This window comes from Sus scrofa, chromosome 6 (genome assembly GCF_000003025.6).
Source record: "Sus scrofa isolate TJ Tabasco breed Duroc chromosome 6, Sscrofa11.1, whole genome shotgun sequence".
Lineage (NCBI taxonomy): Eukaryota > Metazoa > Chordata > Mammalia > Artiodactyla > Suidae > Sus > Sus scrofa.
Window position 1 is genome coordinate 97,410,572 of NC_010448.4, and position 21,799 is coordinate 97,432,370.

Consider the following 21,799-nt stretch of genomic DNA (forward strand, 5'->3'; position numbering starts at 1 on the left):
GACTAGGTCAGTGTAAACTCAGGGCTTCAGCTCTCACGTTCCCCTTCTCAGTGCTGCCCCCGCTTCGACCCCTTGCACCTGCTGAACCCGTGAGCACATCACTCGGGTGCACGGCTGCTGCTCTCTCTGTAAGACGAATGATCCCTTCTGCCCTTGGCCAAGTCCTAGTCACCCTTCCAGCTGTGCCTCAGCCTCCACAGCCAGGACGGGGCCTCGTCTCTGTGCTGCACTGTTTCTCTCCACTGTAATGGTTTCCCTAACTGCTCCTTCAAAAGTCCCCTGAAGTTGGGACTCTGTGAGGGTGGGGCTGAGCCTGCCATGTGCACTTGTTGCGCTAGGCCTAGTTCAGGGCCTGGCGTGGAATGTCCTGTGAGTCTACGGATGGATGAAGCCACAAAGGTGACTCCTGCTCCACGTGTGGGTTCTCATGGGAGGAATTTCACGATCAGGTTTTAATTCATAAAATGCTTGTCGGTTTTGTACCATAGGATACTCTTTAAAAAACAAAAGCAGTAAAGTTCTTTTCCTGACACGGCAGAAGCAAACATGCAGTGCCATGCCATTTCTGAGCTGGTAAGAGTTCTAGTTTGTGGAAAGAGACTGTTTGGATTGTTGTGAGGCTCACTCCTGTGTTAACACAAGTATTCATGCACGGCAATATCCACCTGGCCTGTGAGAAAAGGCGCACCAAAATAGGATGGTGGAGTGGGACTTTTTAAGGATTTGTCTATTTTCATTTTACTTTATTTTCTGTCTTTCTGGGGCCACACCCGTGGCATATGGAGGTTCCCAGGCTAGGGGTCCAATTGGAGCTGTAGCCACCGGCCTACGCCAGAGCCATAGCAACGCGGGATCCGAGCCACGTCTGCGACCTACACCACAGCTCACGGCAACGCCAGATCCTTAACCCACTGAGCAAAGCCAGGGATTGAACCCACAACCTCATGGTTCCTAGTTGGATTCATTTCCGCTGTGCCACAACAGGAACTCCAGGATTTGTCTATTTTTAATGCCAAGGTTTCTATAAACTGCTAGCTGGAAGAGAAGGGGACCAAGCAACTCCTGTGAAAGCTTGGAAAGGGTGAGAGAAGTCAGCACCTATAACCCTTAAGATATAGCAAAAGGTTTTCATTTGTTCAAACCCAGGAATTAGGGTTAAAAAAAACTCCTGTCTACAAATTATCCAGTGATTGCTGGCACTGGCCAAATCCTTTCCATGGAACAATTTATTTAGTACTTTCAGGAACCCTAAAAGGAACAATCGTGACCATTGTTTTCAGAATGTTAGAGAGTAAGAAGTGTCTGGCATCTAAAGCCTTGCTCCCTGGCTGCACCATCTGCACTCTGTGTCCAGCAGTTGTTCCACAGAACACTGCTAACCAGTCCAAAACAGGAAAGCAATATGCCTAGACAGCGATGCCACATTTCTGATGAGAAATGCAAAGCTGGTCTTAACATAGTTATTATCAGGTAGGGGTTCAAGACACTTTAAAACAAAAACAAAAACCAAACAAACAAAAAAAACCATCACCCAGTCATCTGGTCTTTTCCTAGTCTGGTCTGGGAAATGGATCCTCATTTGCGTTTTGAACAATGGGGTCAGAATCCAGAATCCCAGCTAGCTCACCTGGAGTGCGGGAGCAGCGCAATGGGAAGAGCAGAGCCTCCAGGAGCCGGCAGCGCAGGCATCTGTCGCTAGGCAACGGCAGCGCAGCATCAGCACCCTCACCCAGCAGCGCACGCCCACCGGCAGAGGTGAAGGGCCGCTGGCAGCGCGGTGCCAGCAGAGGGGGCGGCCGGGCTGGGAAACGCTAGAGCGGGGGAGGCCCTAGGCGGCAAGGAGTGTCGGGAAGGCGCAGAGTTTGGGCGAAAGGGCAAACTTTGAGACAAAGTGGCATTGATGTTTATGACAGGGTGTTTTAGAAGTCTTAGTGCATTTGAAAATTTGATTATTTAAATTTCTTTTATATTTAGTTTTGTGAGTTTTGAATAATGGTTTTGAAATTTGTTTTTGTTTCAGTCCCTGTGATTGAAGTTGGCAAATGTAAAAAAAAAAAAATCGCATCTGTCGTCTGGATATCTGGACCCACGTCCTTGGGAGCAATGAGAACAAAATTTGTTTCCCTTTTTAAGGAGGATCTCCGCAGAAATTTAATTAACTAGATGAAAAAATTCAAAGAAAACTGTTTCAGGACACCACAGGTCTGGATGCAGGAGATGCCAAGTTTGTTTGGAAAATGACCAGAGTGCTGTACGGCACAAGAGAGGGGATGTACTTACTGAATTTCATTTTTAAAAATCAATGTTTTAAAAGTTAATAACCAATTTGGCATTTTATACTGTAGAGGTTACTAAAGGTTAAAACTATACTCTAAGACGTTTATAGCGGGTATTGTTGAGAGATTTAAAAGAGAAGGAACAAAGCCGTGTGGGAGAGGCGAAGCCCTGACTCAGTGCAGCAAAGGGGCCCCAAGAAACTAAAAGCTGCAGCCTGTTTTGCAAACTCTGAGGTGCTGGCGTAGTGGAGGCTGAGTGGCCTGGGTGCACACAGCCCTCATTCTGCTTCATTCCATTTAACATTTAGCAGTTGTTTTCTGTCTTTCCTGTCTTAGTGTCTCGGTGGAAATAGTCTGAGTGGATTATTTTCATTCTCAGCAGCAAGCTCACACCACCACCTAATCACAACACACTTTTAAAATCTTGAGGTGAATTCTTTATATTTTTCAACAGAAAAGCAGGGAAATGTTTTCCACATTCCCTTTCTGTATCTAGCACTCTGCAATCAAATATTTTAGAATTTAATGAAATAATTTTTTTTCTTACTCCTACAGCAAAGTAATATTAAGTAGCTTTCAGAAGTGCCTTCCATAAAGGGTAGTGATACAGTCTTTTAAACGGACAGCTTAAAAAATCCAAATAGCAGCAAATCAGTACGTAAGGTAGGTTAGCTGTCTTTGGCTCCACCCTGTGTCCAAAAATCCAGGACTGAAATATCCTCAATGGAAGACACAACTCAGTGCCTTACACAGGGATTAAGTCAGGGTGTGAAAACAGCAGGTGGGAGATTGCTGAATACATTAAAAAGTGGGTAGTGGGGGAGAGGATTTAGAGTTTAATGGGTATAGTGTGTCAGTTCAGGAGGATGAAAAACTCTGGACATGGACGGTGGTGGTGGTTGCCCAACAGTGTGAATGTGCTTAATGCCACTGAATTGTACACTTAAAAATGGCTAAGATGATAAATTCTATGTTATGGATATTTAACCATAAAAACAAGAAAAAAATTCACATTTAGGATCTTCATCCTGACAGTGGTAGAAGAGAGAAAAGTTTTTCAGTGGTTTTGACGCCTCTGCTCGCAGTCAGACTTCCACTCCTGTTTACAAACATTCACTGCAGTTACAGGTTCCAACCAGCAGGTGGCAATGTAGAACCCAGAGTCACAAGGCGGCTCCAGGAGCCTGCAAAGTGGTGCGTTTTCATCATTCATTCACCATAACGCCTTTTTAAATCCTACACACAGGAAGCCTACAGATCACAAGGATGGATTCACCCTTGTGCCCAATCTCAAGCAGTTTAGTTATCTAGTAGAGAGGGGCAGATACGAAGTCAGGTCCTCGAGATTCTGCAGAGATTACAGTGGGAGCACATGGTCAGGGGTGGGGGTGGGGGTGGGGGTGGTTGTGGCCAGTTAAAAAAGGGAAGAAAAATGTCACCACCTCCCTTGGAGTGATGTGTGCTAACCTTTGCAAGTCACCCTTGTCTTATTTTTAAAAAAGCCCTGAAAGGTGCTCTGTTTCCAGCAGCTCATCTGATCATCACAATAACTACAAGATTATCCACATTTTGCAGGTAACGCTGGTGGTCTGAGGGTCCCACAGGAGCCTGACCCAGATGGAGCCTTTTCTGAGCCCAAAGCCTGAGCCCTTTCCAGAAAGGGCCCTGACAGGTTGGGAAAAAAATTGCACATTCTCTCTTGCAAAAGGAAAAATCAAACAAGCCCACCTCCTTTGTAACACAGGCAGATTGATCTGCATATAATGACTGATGATTTAATTAACTCTTTGCTCAGTTGCCTTAGCAACTGGTTTCTTTTAGAATTTGGCTGAGCTACAGAGTGTAACGCAAAGGTATTCCTTGTAACAGAATGTCAAATTGTGTTTGAAATTAAACAGAACACGAACTTGTCTCAGCACAGGTGGGAACTACATGCCTTTCCCAGAAAGTTGGACTGTCTCTTCCTGAAGCTCTTGGGAGACAGGCCTAGTGTTTGTCTATATTTGCCATTTGTGGTTTATTTTTTCATTAAGTCAGAGCCATTTGATGAGTTTAAACTGCAGATAAATTCAAGGTTGATGTTCAGAAGGAAGACGCTGAGTGGAGACAAACCCCAGGCCATTAGGCGCCTGGATGACAGGATGGAGCAGATGGAGAAATGGGCTGAGGTGGTTACTGAGAGCCAGGATTTTCAGAGAGAAAGAGGAAGCACAAACACGGAACTGGACAAGGTGGGGAAAGCCTGTGGGTGGGCTGGAATTGTAGCGATAGAATGAGCTCTCGGTTTTTAGAGTGTGCATGGACGTGTTTGCAGACATCTGTGTGTGAACACTGTGTGCCTTGCAGGGCTCTGTATGCACGCACACACACAGACATCCCTCCTTCTGTCTACTGGAAAGACCCAGGTGTTAGACCCACCAGTAGCCATGAGCTCAACCAGCACTGGACGCTGCTTTTCAGCACCCCCCACCCCCGAAAGGAGCCAGGGCTCCTCTGAGAAAGGCAGAGTCCAGGGTGGGGGCAGGGGACCTAGGATACAAACCTGGAGCACTATCACACCAGAAGGCAGGAGAGTGCTTTACAAAGCTGGGGGCATATCACAGCGACACAGCAGTGGACAAAAGTGGCTCCTGCTGACCACATCTGGGATGATTTCAGCACCACAATATTTAAGTACAGTGTGAATTTTAAGCCAAAGCCACTGAAAAATATAGGAATATCATTTGTCCATACCAGTGACATGATAAATAAAGGGAAGAGAAGGGAACAAAACATCAGTCATTGAGAAGCAAGAACCACTCGCAGTCAATTCTTGGCTCCTTTCCTTCCTGCCTGCTGGTGGTCTGGATTTTGTTTGTATGGAGTTTATCATCCATCTCTCCAAGTATTTGTGGAGAGCTGACTACCTGCCAGAATTGGACCCAGGAGTCACAACTCACACTGCCGGGCTGAGGGTCCTGTAAGGGTTATTCTTTATCCCAAAGATTGCTGGGAATCAGAGTCCTCAGCAACAGGGCGGGGATGTGGCAAGTTTTACGTGGAAAACTGGTTATAGGCAGGACAAGTCTGGAACCTGTGGCCGTCAGGGGCGTGGGGCCTCCCCAGGGACAGAGGTGATGGGAGCACCATGCAGAATGGACAGGTGAATGACCTGCCCAGGTAGGTACAGCATCACATTATTAGGAACAATTATTCCTAGAACACAAAGGAGGAGCCCTCCAACTGCCATTGGAGGATGCCGCCAGGTGCAAGTGTGCACAGGTAAGGGCCTGGTCAGTGGGGTACCCGCCTCCGGGCCCAGCTCTGCTACTGGCCGGGCATCCATCGCTTCCACCACTCTCCCAGTAACCCCATTCACACCCCGGAGCTCCTCACAAGCCAGGGTGATGTGCTGGGATGGTCGGTGCCGACTGCGCGTCCAGGATCAGTAATCTGTCCATCAGGCGCCTGTACGCAGCTCCACCTGGTGGCCACTGCGAGGAACGACCGGCCGGGCGTGCCTGCAGCAGCTGGCACCACCTGACTTCTTGGCCGGCTTCTTTTCTCCTTTTCCATTTACGATTTCTCACGTGTCAGTCAGAGCTCAGAAAGCGCCTCTTTCAAAATACACAGCACACCCACCCATTCATTCCCAATGCCGCTGTTTTCCATCCCCTGATGTCCCCTTTGCATCACTGCCGTTCAGTTAATCATCACAAAACTATGGGGTTCTGCTGATGTAATGTTTATGTTGGTAAGACAGTGTTTCAAGGCATACTGACATTTTAACTTGTTTAGGAAATTCCATAGACCCCCATGAATATGTAAATGTTGGGAAGGTTCATAATAAGAACCTTGATATTAAGGTTCTTAATATTGCTAATGCACAAGGCAATTAAAACTCTAAAAATGGAGGCAAAACTTGGCATTACTCACAACTGAACAGATATCTGCAGGTTGGGACATAAGGTGCAGAGTTACATGTGGTTAGAAAGAAAAAGCTCCAGCAGTGAGAGTGGTTAAGAAACTACTACAGGGCAACAGCAGAAAGAAAATCCAATTAAAAAGGGAACAAAGCATTTGAAAAGACTTTTCTCTAAGGAAGACAGGAGAGTGGCCAATCAGCACATGAAAAGATGCTCAACATTAGCTATTAGGGAAATGCAAATCAAACCTTAGTGAATACCACTTCATACACACAAGGATGGCTGTAATAAAAAAGACAGATAGAAACAAGTGTTGGTGAGGATGTGGAAAAATGGGAGCCCTCACATATTGCTGGTGGAAAACCTCAAATGATTCAGCTGCTTTGGAAAATGGCCTGGTGGTTCCTCAAAAAGGTAAATGTAGAGTCACCACATGATGCAGCAATTCCGCTCCCAGATATGCACCCGAGGGAAATGAAACCACAGGTCCAGGTGGTAGGTAATCTGCACATTAACATTTGTGGCAGCGTTAGTCCTAACAGCTAAAAAGTGGAAACAGCCCAATGCCCAACAACATCGTGCTGAGTGAAAGAAGCCAGATACACAAGATATGGTGTGTGGTTATTCACGTGAAACATCCAGAACAATTCCATGAAGACAGAGTGGATCCGTGGTGGTCAGGGCTGGGGAGGAGGGGTGACTGCTAGTAGGCAGGGAGCTTCTTTTTGGAAAGATGAGAACTTTCTGGAATTAGGTAGAGGTGATGGTTCCCTAACCTTGTGAATACACTAAAAACCACTGAAATGTACAGTGTTAAAAAGAATGAGGTTCATGGTATGTGAATTATATTTCAATTGAGAAATAAAGAACAGATGGAAATCTTTCTGGGTTGGAATGGAAACATATAGCGGGATTCCATGTTCTCATTTCTGTTTTGTCAGTGATAATTTCCCATTTATTTTATGCCAGATTTTGCCAGGTGGTGTGGAGGAGACAGAGAAAAATCAGAGTGGACATGATTCTCGTCGGATTGAAAACGATAATGGATTTCAGCTAAACTTAGGAGGAGCTAAACTCATGTCTCCCATATGAGGTGAACCTGAGGGAATTACATACAAAATAGTGGCGATGTCCCACAGAGGGGGGTCAGGAAGGGCTTTGAGGGGGAGGTAACACCCGAGATGGCCTTTGAAATCTGGAGAGGGGTTGACACTCAGTGGTGGGGGAGAGGATCCTGGCACGAAGCTGAAGGGCAGCCAGCAGGCGGTATAGACAGCTGGTGTGGAGGTCCACACTTGCGGGGGGAGTGGGTCACAAGAAATGGGGGAAGGGGGACAAAGGGCACAGACTCCCCTTAAAGTAAACAAGTCCCAGGGACGCAATGGACAGTACGGTGACAGTAGTCAAAGCTACTGTGCTGACGTGCACGTGAGAGCTGCTGACAGCGCAGATCTTAAAAAGCCTCATCACACCACAATTTTTTGGTGACTACGTGTGCTGGCGGATGTTAACTAAATTTACAGTGACCACTTCAAAATATATATACACTTGGAATCGCTGTGCTGTACACCTGAGACTGATGTAATGTGACATGTCAACTGCATCTTAACACACTAAAACAAAGTAACCTCCTAGAAACAAGACACAAGTTTGCCATTTGACCCTGTCCTCTCCATCCAAAGCCTCAGCCCCACAGACCCACCTGGGGCACAGGTGGGAGGAGGGCGCCTGCCGAGCTGTCACTTGTTTGTCACCATCTGGCCTCAACCTTGACATTCCTGCATTTACTGAATGACTCGCCTTCGGGGACCTGCAGGGGATTGAAGACTGAGCGGGACCTGTGAAGAATGAGGCCTCTGGTCCCAGGAGCTGACTGGAGTCAGATGCTAAGCAGACACGTGAATGAAGGAAAGAAAAAAATGGGCACCAGGTAAGGCCTCTCAACAGAGAAAGTGATGGCAGAGCCCCGATGAGAGCCCCCGCCGGCCTGCAAGTGCGAGAAAGGCAGCCTGGAAGGGGCGGTTCTTGGCGGTATTTCATACAGAGACCCACACAGACAGATACACACACATACATGCTGGGTGGCACACAGCACAGTGAGGTCCTAAAGGGCCTCAGAGTAACCTGACATCAAGCAGGAAGCTTGTTCTCTTTCTTCTGTCTCAGGAAGACCAAAGAGCAAATTGAAACTGTAAGGCCAGAGATCACTTCCCCTGAAGTGCACCTGACGTTTGTTGTTCAGAAGAACAGTGTTTGATTTTAAAATTACATGAAATTCAAGTGGTTATAAGTAGTCGTATTGGAACATGACCCTGCTTGTGCTCACGTGTGCTCTCTGGCTGTGGTCCCAGCAGCAGAGCCGACCAGCTCCCACGGCCGGCAAACCAGAGTGCATCTGCCCCCAGCCCAAGTGGAGACGGTCTGCGGACCGTGCTCTATGCCCTGGTCAGCACTGGAGCTGGGGGTCTGGGGGCCACCCTGGTGGGGGTGAGCAGTTATCTCTGGTCTTAATTTGTGTTTCCTTGGTGACCAATGATGCTGGCAGCCTCTTGGCCCTTCATTCATCTTTTGCATACTGTCTGCTCCAAGCCATCTGTTTTAATGGGGCATCTTTTTTTAATGATTTATTTATATATATATATATATTTTCTACTGTACAGCATAGTGACCCAGTTACACGTATATGTATACATTCTTTTTCCTCACATTACGTGTTCCATCATAATTGATTAGACAGAGTTCCCAGTGCACACAGCAGGATCCTATTGCTAATTCATCCGACGGCAACATTCTGCATCTATTTACCCCAAGCTCCCAGTCCCTCCCTTTCCCCCTTGGCAACCACAAATCTATTCTCCAAGTCCATAATTTTCTCTTCTGTGGAAAGGTTCCTTTGTGTTGTATATTAGATTGCAGATATAAGTGATATCATATGGTATTTGTCCTTCTCTTTCTGACTTACTTCACTCAGGGTGAGAGTCTCTAGTTCCATCCATGTTGCTGCAAATGGCATTATTTTGTTCTTTTTTATGGCTGAGTAGTATTCCATTGTGTATATATACACACCACATCTTCCTCATCCAATCATCTGTGGATGGACATTTAGGTTGTTTCCATGTCTTGGCTATTGTGAATAGTGCTACAATAAGGCTATTACCTGATTTCTCTACAGAAACACTACAGGCCAGGAGGGAGTGGCAAGACATATTTAAAGTGCTGAAAGGGAAAAAATTGCAACCTAGAATACTCTATCCAGGAAGAATATCATTTAAAATAGAAGGGGAAATAAAAAATTTCTCCAACAAACAAAAGCTAAAAGAGTACAGCAATACAAAACCCATTCTAAAAGAAATACTGAAAGGGCTTCTCTAAATTAAAAAAAAAAAAAAAAGAGGAAAATCTAGGATGGAGGAAACCACAATTGGAAAGCAGTCACTTAAATAAGCCAGCATACTGATCTAAACATGAAGATGTTAAAAGAAAAAAAAAAAAAAGACATCAAATTCATACAGTGTGGGCAAGGGAAGTAAGAAAAATTAGATTTTCTTTCTTTTTTTTTTAAAAGGATGTGTTTGAGCCTATAATGGGGCATCTTTTTACGTCTGTCTGGAGGCTCCCTTTCTTTGTTCTGGAAACACTTGCTCTGCAGGTGCATGCTCTGGGGATGCTTCCCCCAGCAGTGACACGTGCCCCAATGGGAACTCTGAGGGCTTCTGGCCCCCGCCTGCCCTACAAACTTGCCTGCTTCCCGCCTCTGTGCTCTGCCTGCCACATGGGGCTAAGGAATCCTAGGAGGCAGGTTATGACCCCATCTCACAGACAAGAAAAGTTAAGTACCTAGATTTATTTATTTATTTTTCTGAACAGAAATATGAATACTTTCCTTTCCTGGCTGAATGTTTTGGTCCAAACCCTGGTTATTATGTGACAGCATGAAGGGCGCTTCTCTAGTGTCCTTCAGGGTAAATGGATAAACATGGAATATTCCTTTTTTTTTTTTTTTTTTTTTTTTTGCTTTTTAGGGCTGCACCCAGGGCATAATGGAGGTTCCCAGGCTAGGGGTCGAATTGGAGCTGCAGCTGCTGGCCTACACCACAGCCACAGCAACGCACTGAATGAGGCCAGGGATAGAACCCGCATTTTCATGGATACTAGTTGGATTCGTTTCTGCTGTGCTACAGAGGAACTTCCAGACCAGGAAGTATTAGTTGGTGATAAAAAGAAAAGTGCTATCAAGCCATGAGGGAACATACAATTCATATTTCTCGGTGAAGGAAGCCAAGCCAAAAAGGCCACACTGTGTGACTCCAAGTGTGTGACATCCTGATAAAGGCTAAAGGCAGAACTATGGTGGGTTAGTTTGCTGGGGCTGCCTTAACAAACAGCAGAGACCGGTTGGTTGAAATAAGAGAATTTGTTTTCTCTCAGCCACCTGGGAGCCATGGGGAGCAGCAGGTGCCCTGGAATTCTCCCCCAACATGACAGCTACCTGTGCTAAGCAGCGCGTAGTTTCAGGATGAGGAAATCAGGTTTCTGTGGGCTCACCTGCTTGGCTGATGCACTGGGCCTGTGGCCCCAGCTTGACTGTTCAGGAAGAAGGGAGGGGCCATGGGGTCCACTTGCCCATGTCCACACTGACACCAGCAGTCCCCGTGCCATGTGTGACCGCAGGGACTGGTCACTCCACAGCATCTGTGCTGGCTCCGCTGCTGCCAGCCTCTGTAAAGGAGATGCATTTTTCAAAGTCTAAACCAGACACCTCCACCTTGAACCCTTAATGGCCAAGTGACTGGGCCTCAGTTTTGGGTTTTTTTTTTGTCTTTTCGCCTTTTCTAGGGCTGCTCCCACGGCATATGGAGGTTCCCAGGCTAGGGGTCGAATCGGAGCTGTAGCCACTGGCCTACGCCAGAGCCACAGCAACGCAGGATCCAAACTGTGTCTGCGACCTACACACAGCTCACGGCAATGCCGGATCCTTAACCCACTGAGCAAGGGCAGGGATCGAACCCACAACCTCATGGTTCCTAGTCGGATTCGTTAACCACTGCACAACAGGAACTCCAGCCAGGCCTCAGTTTAAACTGAGGATACTTGGTCCCTGTGAGAGCATGACAGCCTCCACATTTAGCTCTAACTTGTGGAGAATTTAAAGCACGTGCTAGGCTTGCAGGAACCCACCCGACAAGAACAACAGGCTGACTCTCACCTTCCCTCCTGCTGCATCCAGTTCATCAGCAAATTGTTCATTCACCTTCAAAGTCTCTCTAGAAACTAACCACCTCTCATCACTCTGCACCAGCTGCCCTGTCCCCAGCCTCTGTGGGCTGGCCAGAGGGTCACAAGCAGCCAGAATAGAACCCAAAGTCCCACAGCACCTCACACATTCCTGTGTGGCTGGTCACTGGCCTGCAGCTCATTCCTGGACATGCTGGGATTCCGCCAACCCCAGGGCCTTGGCACTTGTGCCCCTGAGCCTGAGATGCTCTCTCCAGGCAGTCACCTGATCCTCTCTTATCTCCTTCAGGCGTCTGTGCAACTGTCCTTCCTCAACGAAAGCTTCCCAACCACATTATTCAACTACTCCTGGGCTGTTGGTGTCCTTGAGGTGGCAGCTGTGACAGGACCTGGAAGAGGTGCCTGGTGGTGGGCCCCCCGGTAAGGGACATTCTTACAGGGGGAGTGGGGGGAACAGAGGTCCCAGCCTCACATCTTTTGGTGACTGTTTAGTTGCTGGTACTGGAGGGAGCCCTGAAAACCCCACAGTAGTGGGCAGTACTGTGGACCCCACCCCAGCTTTGTCCCTGTCATGTGCAAGGACCCTCTGGAGCGAACTCCCACGGCTGGTTACGCTGTTACACTGAAGAACGGGAGCTCAGAGTGCAAAGCAACCTTCCAGGGAAGGGGGAGTGGAAGTCTCAGCGGCCCTGGCCTGGCATTTCCTAAGGATGCGTGTGGGGAGATGGAAACCTCAGTAGACAGCAGCCTGTCTATACCCAGGAATCCAGCTCTGCCCCCAGTCCTGGGGCCACCAGCCCGGGAAGCCGAACAACCGTCCTCATGAGTCTTGGCCCAGATGTCCAGGTCTTGGTTCCTGACTGCTGCTCCCCTAATTTTCACCCCCTCCTCCAACTTAGGGTAACCAGAGGAAGCCCAGTGATGCACCCTAACCAACTGCCCCAATTCCAGGGGGCTGGCCTGCAGCTTCCTGCACCCACGGCTGCCATGAAGGCACAGCTCAAGGCTCGCCTTTCCCACTAACGCACTCGCCGACTCCTCCTTGGCCTTGGAGTTCCTGCCAGGTTTGCGATGGTGGCTCACGATCTAAGTCACCAACCTCTGTTCCTGGAGTGCCTGGGTGCCTGGCCCAGAGGGTTGATGGCACAACAGGGACCAGGGAGGGAAGCCACAGGTGCCTGTGTGACTGTCACTCTAAAACATTACAGACATTCTTGTACCATCCTTGGGCCTCCATTTGAGTTAAAGCCATCTAATCATAATGTTTTACTTTTGGTAACAGACTTAATCTTCACCTCAATAATTTTGGAGGAATGACTAAAGGGCCCTATTTAAATGCAATCCTTTATAGGAGAAGCTGAAAGTAAACACAGAAGTTAAGAAAGAGAAAAATGCAAGAGGTGCCTACACTGTTGGTGGGAATATAAATTGGTACGATCACTGTGCAGAACAGTATGGAAGTTCTGCAGAAAACTAAATATAGACTTATAATATGATCCAGCAATCCCAATCCTGGGCACATACCCAGACAAAACTGCAATTCAAAAAGATATATGCGCCCCTATGTTCACAGCAGCGCTATTCACAATAGCCAAGACACGGAAACAACCTAAATGTCTGTGGATGAAGATGTGGTACATATACGCAATGGAATACTACTCAGCCATAAAAAGAAATAATGCCATTTGGAGCAACATGGATGGAACTAGAGACTTTCTCACTAAGTCAGAAAGAGAGAGACATATCATGTGATATCACTTATATGTGGAATGCAAAAAAGCACATAAATCAACATATCTGAGAAACAAAAAGACTCACGGACACAGAGAACAGATTTGTGGTTGCCAAGAGGGAGAGAGAGGGATGGACTGGGAGTTTGGGGTTAATAGATGCAAACTATTACATTTAGAATGGATAAGCAATAAAGTCCTATTGTACAGCACAGGGAACAATATCCAGTCTCCTGGGATAGACCATGGAAATAATATGGAAAGAAGTATATAACTGAATCACTTTGATACACAGCAAAAATTGGTACAGCATTGTAAATCAACTACACTTTAATTGAAAAAAAAAATCAGAGACAAAAGAAAAACAGGGGGTGGAGCCCAAAGATGGCTCAGCAGGTCTGTGGCTGGTGCCCAGGGCTTGGGGGAGCCAGGGAGGGGCCATGTATCTGGGGTCCCTCTGTACCTGAGGGTCTGTGCTCACTGGTCACCCCAAGATGCTTTCCTCACTGCTCCTTACCCTCTGCCCTGAGACCCAGGCCCAGGTAGTGCCTGGACCCCTATTGAGCATCAGGGCCAAGTGGGGCCAGGCCAGGGGTTTGGGGGGGACATCTGCTCTGGAGGTCACAGTGGGAGGAAGTGTTCCAGGTACCCCAGGCCGTGACCCACTGTGACCACAGTCTTCAGGCTCTACTGAGGAAGGACGACGCTGCTTCTCCTCCACTGTGGGGTGACTTGCAGGATGTCACGGTCACCCTAGAAACCCGTCCTATGCTTTCCTAAGTGAACATCTGGCTGTCCTTGATTGAAGTCAGGCTGTTTGCACTGAGGATAATGTAGAGGAATTTAGGTAACAGGAAAACAGGGGGCTTCTCTGGGGCACAGCGCCCACTGTGGGGGGGGGATGCCTGGCCCCCCCCAGGGTTGCATTCCCCAGACCACACCCTCATCTGGCCACAGCCCGGCGGGACCACTGACCTGGCCTTTCCCTGCTTGTTACGAGCTCATTATTGTGCCCAAGCCCACATGGGAGTGGCTTCTTCCGGGAAGACACCACTAGACAGAAGGGTAAGTGGATCAGAATATTAAATAAACCTCCTCCATTAGGCGCAGGGAAGTACATCGGACCAGCGGCATCACCCACCCACCTTCCGGATCGATAGCTGGTGAGCAGCACATTGTTACATTAAAAAAGAATTCTAAAGGAAAGTACAGTTAAAGAGCCTCAGAGATAAGGAATTATGTAACTGTCCTTCCTGACCCAGGAGGGAAGGGCGGACACAAAACACCTGTCCCCCTGAGTTCTGGCGCTGCTTTTAGCACACTGAATTCCCTCATACCTGAAAGTCTCTAATTGCCAAATGAGAGGGACAGGTCCTCACCCGCCACTGGCCGCCACAAGGTCGCCTGGCCTGTGGCCAAGCCAGCTTGTGTGCGTGCAGGGTGTGGATGCTGGAAAGTTTTGCTTTGCATTCGTGCCAAGTGGAACCTGTTTTTGAACAAACTCCTCAAAATTGAATAAATGAACCCTCTTTCAACTTTAAAGGCAAATATTTTTGACAAGTATATTTTGATCTTTCAGTGGCCTCTGCCCCACAGCTCCCTCCCTCCAGACCCTGGTCCGTTCTGTGCACACAGTGCCTGGGACCTATCCTGATGGTCCTGGTGTCCCTGACTCTGCAGGAGGTTAGGGCTCGCCTCTCTGCTGACATCCGGGCAGGAGCCATTGAATCCACAGGTGGATGGCCCGTGACACACCTGACATCCTTCTGAACACAGGCCACCCCCACATCCAACTCTTACTCCCCCTGGCCTGTGCTTCCTTCTAATGGGGCATGTGGGTTCAGGGTCAGTCCACACTGGCCACCTGCTGACTGAGTCTTGCTCCGCTGGTTCCCAATATGGAGCTTTATATCTGGCGGTTGTAGGTAAGAGCGTATACAATGGGAAGAAACAAGCTGGGACTGCAGCCTTTTCCAAGGCTGTAAGGGAGTGAGTGCTGTGTGTGCATGAGTTTGGAAAAGCCTGGGCATGGCTGGAGCACCTGGGATTTCTCCTGACTCTAAAAGCCACATGCTACAGGAGGCTGTGGCAGGACAAGGCAGCAAACTGAAGAGGAGGCATCTGGGTGTCCCCAAGCTCACATCTACTGCACAACTCAGGGACCAACCTCGTCCTGTCACTGTAGTAGGACGGTTACTTAAGAAAACCAGACATTTATCTGAGAAAAAGTAATCAGACCCCCAGTGGAGATCATTCTGTTTTTCTGTGACTGCACCAAGCCCTGCCTCTTAGAGAAGCTAAAGACACAGATGGAGGTCATGCTAGAGTTCTGATTTATACCAACAGCCAAATACAAGAGAAAGGCAGCAAGTGTCCCAAAGACACTGCTTCCTTCTTGAAAGGTGTATTTCTGCAGAGAGAGACCAAACATACAGGAAAACAACAGGATATAAAGGAAGGAAAAAATATGAACCCTACCCACCGCTGGCCATTTTTTATTTGAATTATTATCTGTATCTGAAAAAGGATAATATCAAATGAATCCTCAATCTCAAGGTAGTAAACAGGAATTTCCCATCATACATCTCCCAACAGAAGATGCAGAAGAGGAATCAATGGCATCTACTGTACCACAGCTGCATGAGCTCAGCCACAGAAAAAGTCCCTTGAAGAACGGGGTGTGTGTGTGTTCAGACAATCGATATTTTGACCCTACACCTAGTCTGGTAGGTTGTGTTTTTGCTGACTCCCTCCCTGGAGCCCAGGTCAGGTCTACCAGGATGTCACTGTGGCTTGGGAGAGACTCCACTGGAGGCTCAGTAGCCTGGGGACTCCATCAGGCACAGAGATTGTTTTATTAATTTGAGCCAATGGTTTAAAATGATGAGGCTTCAGATGAAAATAGGCACCTCCCTCTTATTCTGGCAATTTTAGGCCTGGCAAGACTGGACCTGCATTCTCACAAGGCAACAATGCATTAAAGCTGGTAGGGGGATGCACTGTCCCCCCACCCTCCACTGCGAGACCCACACCCGGTCTGGGCTGAATGTCAACAGCGTGTGTGCTGCACTGGTGACATCACTGGTTGGAAGATACATGACACTTTCTCCCCAAAGTGAGAGTCACTGACTCAGCATCATGTCAGATGTGATGGTGACATACAGGCTCTTTCAGGCTGAATGGCATCTTTAAAGGGACAGTCTCTTAACATGTGTTTATCAGAAACTGCTCACTGTTCCAGTCTTTAGATTTTACCTCCCAGGACCCTTTCACAGAATCATGAGTTTAAGCATTTTTATATACATATCAAGCATTTTTTTAATTAAAAATTTTTTTGTGTGTGGGGTTCATAGATGCAAACTGTTGCCTTTGGAATGGATAAACAATGAGATCCTGCTGTATAGCACTGGGAACTATATCTAGTCACTTATGATGGAGCATGATAATATGAGAAAAAAGAATGTATACATGTATGTAAGACTGGGTCACCTTGCTGTACAGTAGAAAATGGACAGAACACTGTAAACCAGCTATAATGGAAAAAACAAAAAATTATAAAATTTTTTTTGGGGGACACAGCTTCATGTGGGATCTCAGTTCCCAGACCAGGGACTGAACCTGGGCCATAGCAGTGGAAGTGCCAAGTCCTAACCACTAGACCACCAGGGAGCTCCCACTCATGTTTTTCTGACAGGTCTGTGTGGCTGCACAATCATGTTAAAACGCCACTCCTCATTGATTTTTCTCTTGTTTTTTGAGACTACAGTTCTGTCCTGTTTGCGTTATTTTAATTTGGTGCATTGAAAGAAATTTGGCTGGAGTAATTTCTAATTGATTTCTTTCCAGAAAAATATGTGGGTGGGGATATATTTGGAGCACGTGTCTATCTCAAAATCTATTTTTTCCTCCCACTCACAGTGGTTTAATGAACTAAGAGGGTCTAGGATTACATTCTGTATCTTCAGGCCTCTGGCAACCTTGTTGCATGTGTCCTTTTGAGAAGTTAGCAGTGTAGAGGGGAACTCTGCTTCCCATGCGTCCTCCTCCCTTTTCAGTTAACCGCATCTCACAGATATATATATATTTGTTCTTTGTTTCTTCCCTCACCCCAAATGTCCCTTTATGTCAGAATTCCAATGTTTCACCGGGATACTGCAGTTAGGTTTGTGTTGTTTTCATTATTCATTCTCACAATGGTGAGTCCTTTCAAACCCCAAACTTCCTTGTTCTCTAGATTTAAATAAAAGTCCTCTTCATTTACAAGCAGCGATCTTCCTCCACTGGTGGACCTGGTTCTTTTTCTTTGCACAACGGGGCATGGAACTCAACAATTATTCTTCCTTGTAGGTCACAAAATTGCCATCAGAAGCACACTTTTTTTGGGGGGGGGGGCTTAACTTTACAAGGCAACAAGTGGCACCAAGAACTCTCGGTGGTGGTTCACTGGAAGAATTGTGAGAAAATTCCAGCAAACCATAGTCTTTACTTTCAAGCGCTGGTGGTGGTGTGCCCACTTTCTTGTGTGCAGTTGGCACAGAGAACTTTTCCGAAGGAGGAGCAAATATTTTGATGGCACGAGGGTTGAACCTCCTCTTCGGCTGTGGAAGTTGTTTCTCCAAAGGGGACAAGCCCCACCCACCGACGACCCTACTATAAACGCCTCGTGCACTTGCTTTCATCCCTGAATAAAGCGCCGCACCGCCGCTGCTGCTGAGGACCTGAGGTGACTGTACGAGGTGGGGGTGAATCAAGTGAGCGCGGAATTCCTGGGCAGCTCGTTATCCAGTGGCAATCGAGCAGCTGTCCCGATGACGAGGCGTGGAAAAAAGCAGAATCACCTGGCAGCGCGTGCTCGGCCCAATCAGCCAAGTGAATGCTGTCGGGTAAGAACCGTTCCAGGGACCCGAACGCGAACCCTAGAGCCCGTGTCCGCCGCGCCCCGCCTGGCGCCCAGCTTCTCCCTCTGCGCCCTCTGCTCGCCCAGAGCCGCCGCCTCTCGCCTAGCCGGCGCTCGGCCCCGCGCGCCCTCCTCGCTCCCTGTGCCCCCGTCCCCGCGCTCCGCGTGCACCCCGACCTGCGCCCTCCTCGCTCCCCGCGCGCGCCCTGCCCCGCGCCCTCCCCGCTCCCTGAGCCCCCGTCCTAGAACTCCGCGTGCACCCCGCCCGACGCCCTGTTCCTCGCCCTGCGCCCTCCGCGCGCTCCGCACCCACCGAGCAGCAGCAGCCGGTGCGTCCGACGCAGGTCGCGCTTCTGCTCGCGGAGGCGGCGGTCGATGTTCCTGCTGACCCGCTTGGCCTCGCGCTCCTCCGCGCGCTGCTGGTCTGCGCGCTGCCGCCTCTCCTTTTGCCCTGGGGTCCGGACCGAGTCCTTGTCCGTGTTCGGGTCTGGGTCCAGGCGGTACCGCGCGCCCTCGGCGAGCGGCTCCGAGTCCGCGAAGAGCAGCGGGCGGAGGCTGTAGCACAGACCCATGTGGGCGCGGGGCGTGCGGCCCAGGGCCGGGGCTCAGTCGAGGGTCCCCAGCAAAGGGCGGGAGGGACCCGGCGCGACGCTGCGGTCCGCAGGCTGTGGGACGGGGGTGCGGTGGGTCCCCGGCCTCTCAACGCCTCCGAGAGCCATTCTGCGTTTCCCGCTGGTGCAGGGGGCGGTGGCCGTAAGGGCTGGAGATCACCTGACAACGCGAACCTCTGACCGTCCGGGCTTCTGAGAGCCCGGCCCGCCCCCCTTACTGTAAATACGGTCTCTCGCCTCGGCTCCCTCTTACCGTAAGTACCGCCGCCGGCCTCGGCCCCCTTACAGTAAGTACCGCCGCCTGGCCCTCATTACCTTTAATACAATGTTCGCCCCGGCCCCACCTTACCGTAAATACTGATGCCCGAGTCCGGGGCGCAGCTGCGGACAATGCCACAGGGGCCATGGCAGTGAGGCTGCCGCCGGGAGCTGCCATTGCAGCCCTTAAAACACCTTGGTGGCTTTGATCTTGTTCAGTGGTAAACAGGACTCGCGAGCCTTGTGAAGGGGTGGGTTGCTAGCTTTGAGATCTTGAATCCCAGTTGTTACACCTGCAGCGCCCTCTTCACCTGGCGCCATTTCCTGCTCCTCTTACACACGTGCGCACCTCCGAGCGCGCTCGACCCTTCCCTTGACTCCGTATCCCTTACACCTAGACGAAGTTTCCAAGTCAGGCGGTCCATGACATCATTTTCGACAATTTCGACATTTATTCAAAATTGAAAATAAGCACATAAGGGTCATATACAGTTCATATTTGCTAAAAGGAGCATACAGAATTGCACACTCTATACTATATATATTTTTTTTACTGTGATATAGCGCAGGGAGGAGCCAGGCGCTTCCAGCCCAGGTGCCCTGTCTCCAGCCTCAGACAGATACAAATCTACCAGAAGTGTCTATTTTCTTATTTCTAACATTATGTTCATCATATTATAGGACTTTTTGCAACACATGAAAATTATATCAAAGCTTTTTAAGAAACTTGCTTTAACACCTGTTCTTTAATTTTGAGCAAAATGACATGGGATGTTATGACTGATAGGTAAATACGATAGAAATCCCACCAATAGTGCAAGTTGGACTATTTAATTCGACCGAGCAGTTAACACAGTGTACCAGTGGGCACTTGGAGTAAACACTATGTTTGATTAATTTTTTTAAAAAAAATGGAGGTCCACAATTCACACTTATTTTAGTGCCCTCTTTAATAATTAAAAAAATTTTTTTTTTGGTCTTTTTCTCATTTTAGGGCCTCACCCGCAGCATATGGAGGTTCCCAGGCTAGGTCTAATCAGAGCTGTAGCCGCTGGCCTGCGCCAGAGCCACAGCAATGCCAGATCCAGCAAGCTGCGTCTGCAACCTACACCACAGCTCATGGCCACACCGGATCCTTAACCCACTGAGCGAGACCAGGATCGAACCCGCAACCTCATGGTTCCTAGTTGGACTCGTTTCTGCTGTGCCCCGATGGGAACTCCTTACTGCACTATTAATAACAACTACCATGTAATGCTTTTGGGCTAATATGCCAAAATTTTTGCCAATATTAAGGAAGGAGGACCATAGAAAATCTAACTTGGGAAGACAGGAAAAGTCACTAAATATCACTGTCATTTTCATTCCCCCAGCCTTCATGTATCCACTTATTAATATTTATCAAGCACACAATTTTCTAGGCTTTATGGTTGGTATTGGGTGAGGCAAATGGGACCTCGTGGAGTTTGTACACTAGAAAGGCGGAAGTATGTTCAGTCTTATAAACACAAGCCAAAGCATTTATAATGTAAAGCAAATTATACAAGTGCCGTGAGGAGAAATAGAGAAGGTCCAATTTAAACTGTGGAGGGAAGGGAGTTTGTGTGTGAGGGAGAGAGGGCCTTTCAGAGGAAGAGATCTTTGGCCTGAGATCTGACAAATGCACATTAATTCTTTTTCTGTTGTAACTTATTTTATCATACACACTTTATCAACTAGTGTCACATGAGGTGGATAACACAGTTTATAAATTAAAGCCAGCTGAAAATACAGCACATTGTTTAAAAGTTTAAGTGCATAGGAGTTCCCATCGTGGCGTAGTGGGTAATGAATCTGACTAGGAACCATGAGGTTGCGGGTTCGGTCCCTGGCCTTTCTCAGTGGGTTAATGATCTGGCGTTGCCATGAGCTGTGGTGTAGGTTGCAGATGTGGCTCGGATCCCATGTTGCTGTGGCTCTGGCGTAGACTGGAGGCTACAGCTCCAATTTGACCCCTAGCCTGGGAACCTCCATATGCCACGGGTGTGGTCCAAGAAATGGCAAAAAGACCAAAAAAAAAAAAGTTTAACTGCATAAATTAAAATGTATCTAAATGAGAATTCAAATTTAATAGTTTACTTAGGAAAAGAACTAGAAAACAGTTTTCCCTATTGGTACCCTATATAACAAACTAAAAAATATATATCTTTATATCCTATTCAAAGAACTCTACGGAAAAACTTTCTGGCCATTTTGCCCACATTTCAGTTTTTTTCAAACACGCCTTATTTACATACAACTGATGTAAATAATCAGTAAACAGTCTATACTAGGGATAGAAAAGAGTTTTATTTGAGCAAACTGAGGACTAGGCCTGGGAGACAAAGATTCAGGAAGCACTTGAATTGTGTTCCTTCAGACTACAAAATGAAGGAGGGAAATAAAGGCAAAACCAACACAATTACACAAATTGTTTATCAAGAATTAAAATTGGGGTTGGGAAGAAGTAAGGGTGCTTGTTAAGCAAGGCTTGGTTGGGGTCCAAGATGGTTGCAATTACAGAGACCTTGAGACCAAGAGGCAGCAGCTGCCACCTACTGGCAGAAACTGTTTTGACCACGACTGCTGGTGTCTAGCGTCTGATATAGCTCTGAAAATTCAAGTTCTCGATGGCATAGGATGATGTCTGAAACCACATCCTCAGTGGCCACCTGGCCACATCCTGGATGCCCTAACCACAGACACCCTACTTTGATTTTTAAATGCATTCTTTTCTCTAATGGTTAAAGCAGATGTACAATGTATGTTTAACAGGCCACAAAACAGACTGTTCTAGTTAGCATCGAGTTTAACTTAAATCACGTATAAGTTGGAGTGACTTCCCTACACCTCAGTATGTGAAAATTTC

The 21,799-nt window shown here is 47.9% G+C and overlaps 1 protein-coding gene and 1 non-coding gene across 2 annotated transcripts in view; both read right to left on the bottom strand.

The window, feature by feature from the left end:
• The window catches only part of GNAL (G protein subunit alpha L), an 86,867-nt gene extending 68,104 nt beyond the window's left edge, over nucleotides 1-18,763 (bottom strand). Inside the window, exon 1 of the mRNA XM_003482035.4 lies at nucleotides 18,357-18,763. Coding sequence (XP_003482083.4) covers nucleotides 18,357-18,615 — 259 coding nt within the window. The 5' untranslated portion in view covers nucleotides 18,616-18,763. The remainder of the gene's footprint in view (nucleotides 1-18,356) is intronic.
• Nucleotides 16,744-16,815, bottom strand: TRNAG-UCC. Its single transcript has one exon. It is a non-coding gene; the product is annotated as a tRNA-Gly (tRNA).